A 7500-nucleotide genomic window follows, 5' to 3' on the forward strand; every position below is an offset into this window, starting at 1 on the left:
CCCTCTCTCTCTCTCTCTCTGTCTCTTTCCCTCCCTCTCTCTCGCTCTCTCTCTGTCTGTCTCTCTGTCTCTTTCTCCCCTGTCAGACGCTTTACCTGGCGTTTCCCGAGCTCTCTCTGTAATGAGGTCTATGATTTCCTGAAGAGTGTGCAGCAGCGTGCTGGGAGGGATCGCCCAAACACCATCTGGTTTCAGAGGGAGGGGGACAGAGACGGGGAGGACAGCACCTCAGACAGGGAGGGCATGACCCTGTTTCCCATGGACGCGTCTGGAGGCTCCTGTTTGACTTGTCTCAGTTTGATGAGTTTAGGATTCCTGTCGGTGGATGTGTCTGTTCCCCCACACATCGTGGTAGTGGACAGTAACCTAGTGGACAATGAGGTTGTTAAAAGGTAAACCTGTCAGATACTGACACATCCTGACACAGCGCTTCCACTGGTATCAATAAATTACACTTAATACCGTGAATATTAGACTGCATAAAACCATAACCTGAATTAGATAAAGTAAATTAGTTAACAGAAATATAATATAAAACTGTAAAAAAAACAACTCTAATTATAGCTCAGCCCTCTGAACACTGAACCTGGAAATGTATCAAGATTACAGTGTGTGTGTGTGTGTGTGTGTGTGTGTGTGTGTGTGAGTATATTTGTGTGGAGGTGTGTGCGTATAACGTGTATTATATGCACACATATAATTATTTCTCCATGTGTACAATGTACTTCTGTGTGTGTATTGCGTACTGTGTGTGTACAGTGTGTTTGTCTGTGTGTGTGTACAGTGTATTTATCTGTGTGTGTGTGTGTGTGTGTGTGTGTGTACAGTGTATTTATCTGAGTGTGTGTGTTTATGTGTATAATGTACTTTTGCTTGTGTATGCATAAGATGTTTTTGTGTGTGAGGGAGTGTTTGTAACATAGTTCTGTGTTTATTAGTGTGTGTGTTTGAGTGAGTGTGTATAACGTAGTTTTTTGTGTGTGTTTGTGTGTGTGTGAGTGTGTATAACGTAGTTTTGTGTGTGTGTGTGTGTGTATAATGTAGTTTTGTGTGTGTGTGTGAGGCAGTGTGTATAATGTAGTTTTGTGTGTGTGTGTGTGTGTGTGTGCGAGAGTGTGTATAATGTAGTTTTGTGTGTGTGTGGGTGTGTATAATGTAGTTTTGTGTGTGTGAGTGAGTGTGTATAATGTAGTTTTGTGTATGTGTGTGTGTGAGTGTGTATAATGTAGTTTTGTGTATGTGTGAGTGTGTATAATGTAGTTTTGTGTGTGTGTATAATGTAGTTTTGTGTGTGTGTGTGTGTGTGTGTGTGTGTGTGTGTGTGTGTGTGTATAATGTAGTTTTGTGTATGTGTGAGTGTGTATAATGTAGTTTTGTTTGTGTATGTGTGTGTGTGAGTGTGTATAATGTAGTTTTGTGTGTGTTTGTGTGAGTGTGAATAATGTAGTTTTGTGTGTGTGTTTGTGTGTGTGTGAGTGTGAGTGTGTATAATGTAGTTTTGTGTGTGTTTGTGTGTGTGTGAGTGTGTATAATGTAGTTTTGTGTGTGTGTGTGTGTGTGTGTGTGTGTGTGTGAGTGTGTGTGAGTGTGTGTGTGTATAATGTAGTTTTGTGTGTGTGTTTGTGTGTGTGAGTGTGTATAATGTAGTTTTGTGTGTGTGTGTGTGTGTGTGTGTGTGTGTGAGTGTGTATAATGTAGTTGTGTGTGTGTGTGTGTGTGTGTGTGTATAATGTAGTTTTGTGTGTGTGTGTGTGTGTGTGTGTGTGTGTGTGTGTGTGTGTGTGTGTGTGTGTGTGTGAGTGTGTATAATGTAGTTTTGTGTGTGTGTGTGTGTGTGTGTATAATGTAGTTTTGTGTGTGTGTGTCAGTCTCACTAGCGAGCTGAATGATGAAGATGATGGTCTGGACTGTGGGGTGAAGAGACAGATTGAGGTGAAGGCCTCTCAGGCGTCTCACACTAACTATCTCCTGATGAGGGGCTTCTGTGTGCCCGGTGCCATGAACATTCGCAACCTAAACAGCAATGACAACATCGTAGTCAACTCCTGCACTGTGCATGTCCAGCTCCGTCATACCGACGCTCACACACTCTTCACAGAGAACAGTGAGTATGACACACACACACACTCACACACACACACACACTCTTCACAGAGAACAGTGAGTACCACACGCACACACACATACACACACACACACACTCTTCACAGAGAACAGTGAGTATAAAACTCACACACACACACCCACCCATACACGCTCCTCACAGAGAACAGTGAGTATAACACACACACACACTCACACACACACACCCACCCATACACGCTCCTCACAGAGAACAGTGAGTACAACACACACACACACACTCACACCCATACACGCTCCTCACAGAGAACAGTGAGTACAACACGCACACGCACACACCCACACACCCACACACACACACACACCCCCACCCATACACGCTCCTCACAGAGAACAGTGAGTACAACACACACACACACTCACACACACACACCCACCCATACACGCTCCTCACAGAGAACAGTGAGTACAACACACACACACACACTCACACACACACACCCACCCATACACGCTCTTCACAGAGAACAGTGAGTATAAAACACACACACACATACATGCTCTTCACAGAGAACAGCAAGTATAAAACACACACTCTTACACACTCTTCACAGAGAGAGAATGAACAGTGAGAATGAATCAGTCACACAGTCTCTCTCTTTCCCTCTCTAACAGGCAGTACACTGTCTGAGTATGAAACACTCACACACTCACACTCTTACACACTTTTAACAGAGAACAGCAAGTATAAAACACACACACACACTCTTACACACTCTTCAGTCTCTCTCTTTCCCTCTCTAACAGGCAGTACACTGTCTGAATATGAAACACTCACACACACACACACTCTTCACAGAGAACAGCGAGTATAAAACACACACACACACACTCTTACACACTCTTCAGTCTCTCTCTTTCCCTCTGTAACAGGCAGTACACTGTCAGCGCTCTCCATGTCTGGGCCCTCGTGTCTGCCCGCATGGCTGAGGCGTGTGCACCAGGTGCGGGGTGTGTGTGAGATGGGTTCGGTCCAGAGGCAGGTCAGGGGGTTAGGGTATACCCCTGAGGATGTGCAGGCTGTGGTGGAGATGTGGAGCAGTGTGGAGAAAGAGGGTCAGTTTGGGCTGGACAGGACAGCACTGTGCCGAAATTTCTCACACCTGGAGGAACTACAGACCAGTCGGACTAGAACCTTACAGCAATACATACAGGTCAGACCAGCCTACACCTTTACAATACAACTACACACACCACACAACACAACACACACCACCAATACATACAGGTCAGACCAGCCTACACCTTTACAATACAACTACACACACCACACAACACAACACAACACACACCACCAATACATACAGGTCAGACCAGCCTACACCTTTACAATACAACTACACACACCACACAACACAACACAACACACACCACCAATACATACAGGTCAGACCAGCCTACACCTTTACAATACAACTACACACACCACACAACACAACACAACACACACCACCAATACATACAGGTCAGACCAGCCTACACCTTTACAATACAACTACACACACCACACAACACAACACACACCAATACATACAGGTCAGAACAACCTACACCTTTACAATACAACTACACACACCACACAACACAACACAACACACACCACCAATACATACAGGTCAGACCAGCCTACACCTTTACAATACAACTACACACACCACACAACACAACACACACCACCAATACATACAGGTCAGACCAGCCTACACCTTTACAATACAACTACACACACCACACAACACAACACACACCACCAATACACACAGGTCAGACCAGCCTACACCTTTACAATACAACTACACACACCACACAACACAACACACACCACCAATACATACAGGTCAGACCAGCCTACACCTTTACAATACAACTAAACATACCACACAACACAACGCAACACACACAATACAAACAGGTCAGACCAGCCTACACCTTTACAATACAACTACACACACCACACAACACAACACACACCACCAATACACACAGGTCAGACCAGCCTACACCTTTACAATACAACTACACACACCACACAACACAACACACACCACCAATACATACAGGTCAGACCAGCCTACACCTTTACAATACAACTACACACACCACACAACACAACACTACACACACCACCAATACATACAGGTCAGACCAGCCTACACCTTTACAATACAACTACACACACCACACAACACAACACTACACACACCAATACATACAGGTCAGACCAGCCTACACCTTTACAATACAACTACACACACCACACAACACAACACAACACACACCACCAATACATACAGGTCAGACCAGCCTACACCTTTACAATACAACTACACACACCACACAACACAACACACACCACCAATACAATACACACAACACTAATACAATTCACACAACACTACAAAAATACACACCCAACCTGTAATGCGTATTTCTCTGTGTGTGTGTGTGTGTGTGTGTGTGTGTGTGTGTGTGTGTGTGTGTGTGTGTGTGTTTGTGTTTGTGTTTGTGTTTGTGTTTGTGTTTGTGTTTGTGTCTGTGTGTGTGTGGTTGTCTGTGTGTGTCTGTGTGTGTGTCTGTGTGTGTGTCTGTGTCTGTGTGTGTGTCTGTATGTGTGTGTGTTTGTGTGTGTGTGTGTGTGTGTGTGTGTGTGTGTGGTTGTTTGTATGTGTCTGTGTTTGTGTCTGTGTGTGTGTGTGTCTGTGTGTGTCTGTGTGTGTGTGTGTGTGTGTGTTACAGGACCTGGTGGACATAGAGGAACTGGTAGAGGTGGGAGCCCAGTCACAGAGACTGGTGTGTGTGTCTCATGCCTCTGCCTGGATGCTGGTCAACTCAGCCCACGACAGAGGCATGCAGCGCATAACCCGCAAGAGAGACCACACCCCACACAAAACACAGGCCTCACCGCCCAGGAAGAGACTGACCATAGAGGCCCTGGCTCCGGACATGGTCTCCACGGAAACGCCTACCACGGAGAGGGTCGTGGAGGACACGCGTGAGGCCACAGCTGCCGGCGATTTTTCCGGCAAAGACAAGTGTCCTGGGGACACACGTGTTATGGTGGTGACCCCTGCGGAGGGTGTTGCCATGGAGACGGGAGAAGCTAGGACAGAGGAAGAATGCTTAGCAGATGTAGACACAGCTACGTCAGAGAGAAAGGGGGCGGGGCCAGAGAGTAAAGGGGCGGAGATAGACAGGCACAAGAAGATGGACCCTGAGACTGAACCTCAGGAGACAGGGATCTCCCAAACCACCGACAAAGGTGTGTGTGTGTCTGTGTGTGTGTGTATGTGTGTCTGTGTGTGTGTGTGTGTGTATGTGTGTGTGTGTGTGTGTGTGTGTGGGTCAGGCTCTCCCAAACCACCGACAAAGGTGTGTGTGTGTGTGTGTGTGTGTGTGTGTGTGTGTGTATGTGTGTCTGTGTGTGTGTGTATGTGTGTGGGTCAGGCTCTCCCAAACCACAGACAAAGGTGTGTGTGTGTCTGTGTGTGTGTGTGTGTGTGTGTGTGTGTGTGTGTGTGTGTGTGTGGGTCAGGCTCTCCCAAACCACAGACAAAGGTGTGTGTGTGTGTGTGTGTGTGTGTGTGTGTGTGTGTGTGTCCACCAGCGTGTTTTGCTCAGGCTTGAGCATGCTCAGTGAGGACCTTGTTGATTTTGTGTGTGTAGCGTTTGTGTGGCATGTGGGATTTGCTCTAAACATTCATGGGACAGATCTTCTGTTCTCCACTGACACGTGAACCTTGGTCTTTCAGACTGTCTTTTATGACATAATGTGTGTGTGTCTCAGATGACCCAGTGACCTCTCTTTAATATTGACATAATGTGTGTGTGTCTCAGATGACCTTGTGACCTGTCTTTAATATTGACATAATGTGTGTGTGTCTCAGATGACCTTGTGACCTGTCTTTAATATTGACATAATGTGTGTGTGTCTCAGATGACCTTTTGATCTGTCTTTAATATTGACATAATGTGTGTGTGTCTCAGATGACCTTGTGACCTGTCTTTAATATTGACATAATGTGTGTGTGTCTCAGATGAGCTTGTGACCTGTCTTTAATATTGACATAATGTGTGTGTGTGTCTCAGATGACCTTGTGACCTGTCTTTAATATTGACATAATGTGTGTGTGTCTCAGATGACCTTGTGACCTGTCTTTAATATTGACATAATGTGTGTGTGTCTCAGATTTAGCTGATATTTAACTGATATGTAGGTTTTTTTTGTGTAGTGCGTCTGAAACTGTGAATATGAAGTGTAAATACTGTTTAGGTGTGTGTGTGTGTGTGTGTGTGTGTATGTGCGCAGGTGTGTATGAGTGACAGTGAAAATTAACTGTGTTTTCTCGTTGTTTTTAATTTCAGAAGAAGCAATCCTGAGTGGAGAACAGAGGAATGATGGGTAAGATTATTTCTCCGCTTCACTGTGATCAGTACTGGGTTTACTGGTTCTCTTGGTATGGTGTTTGTGGACGGATTTCAGAGGTAAGACCAGACTTTGTACAGGACCCTGAACAAGAGTGTGTTCAGTTAGAGACTTAATACAAACCTTTCCTGTACCTCTGTCTTTCTCTGGTAGTGAAGTGATTGCTCTCTCTCTAACACTGGACATATGTGTGTGTGTGTGTGTGTCTCTGCGTGTGTGTCTCTGCGTGCGTGTGTGTGTCTCTGCGTGTGTGTGCGTGTGTGTGCGTGTGTGTGCGCGTGCGTGTGTGTGTGTCTCTGCGTGTGTGTGTGTGTATGTGTGTGCGCGAGTGTGTGTGTGTGTCTCTGCGTGTGTGTGTGTGTGGGTGGTGCCCTGTCTGTCTCCCTGTTGTTCTCAGGCTGTGTTTTGTGGCGAGACCCTGGAGAATCGTGGATGGGAGTTTGAATTTGCCGGTGAGTAAGGGCATGTTGGAGGCAGTGCTGTACCATGTGATGATGCAGCCTGGCATTCCTGAACCCGACCTCTTTGAGCACTACAAAGGAGTTCTGCAACCTGTCGCCCTGCTGGACCTGCTACAGGTCAGTGCACGTGTCAGTCAAATTCACCCATCCACCAGAATCATCTGTCTGTCTCACCCAGCTCCCAGTCAAATTCACCCATCCATCAGAATCACCTGTCTGTCTCACCCAGCTCCCAGTCAAATTCACCCATCCCCCAGAATCACATGTCTGTCTCACCCAGCTCCCAGTCAAATTCACCCATCCACCAGAATCACCTGTCTGTCTCACCCAGCTCCCTGTCAAATTCACCCATCCATCAGAATCACCTGTCTGTCTCACCCAGCTCCCAGTCAAATTCACCCATCCCCCAGAATCACATGTCTGTCTCACCAAGCTCCCAGTCAGATTCACCCATCCCCCAGAATCACCTGTCTG

At 46.1% G+C, this 7500-nt stretch overlaps 2 protein-coding genes across 2 annotated transcripts in view; both read left to right on the plus strand.

Moving 5' to 3' along the window:
• LOC115817070 (zinc finger protein 271-like) overlaps positions 1 to 7500 on the plus strand; it is a 128038-nt gene that overhangs the window by 107210 nt on the left and 13328 nt on the right. The window lies entirely within an intron of this gene.
• Positions 1 to 7500, plus strand: part of gtf3c1 (general transcription factor IIIC subunit 1) — a 63834-nt gene that overhangs the window by 55179 nt on the left and 1155 nt on the right. Inside the window, exons 31-36 of the mRNA XM_030780290.1 lie at positions 87 to 392; positions 1869 to 2104; positions 3016 to 3296; positions 4879 to 5401; positions 6505 to 6541; positions 6963 to 7143. Coding sequence (XP_030636150.1) covers positions 87 to 392; positions 1869 to 2104; positions 3016 to 3296; positions 4879 to 5401; positions 6505 to 6541; positions 6963 to 7143 — 1564 coding nt within the window. The remainder of the gene's footprint in view (positions 1 to 86; positions 393 to 1868; positions 2105 to 3015; positions 3297 to 4878; positions 5402 to 6504; positions 6542 to 6962; positions 7144 to 7500) is intronic.

The sequence above is a fragment of the Chanos chanos genome, chromosome 7, assembly GCF_902362185.1.
Source record: "Chanos chanos chromosome 7, fChaCha1.1, whole genome shotgun sequence".
Lineage (NCBI taxonomy): Eukaryota > Metazoa > Chordata > Actinopteri > Gonorynchiformes > Chanidae > Chanos > Chanos chanos.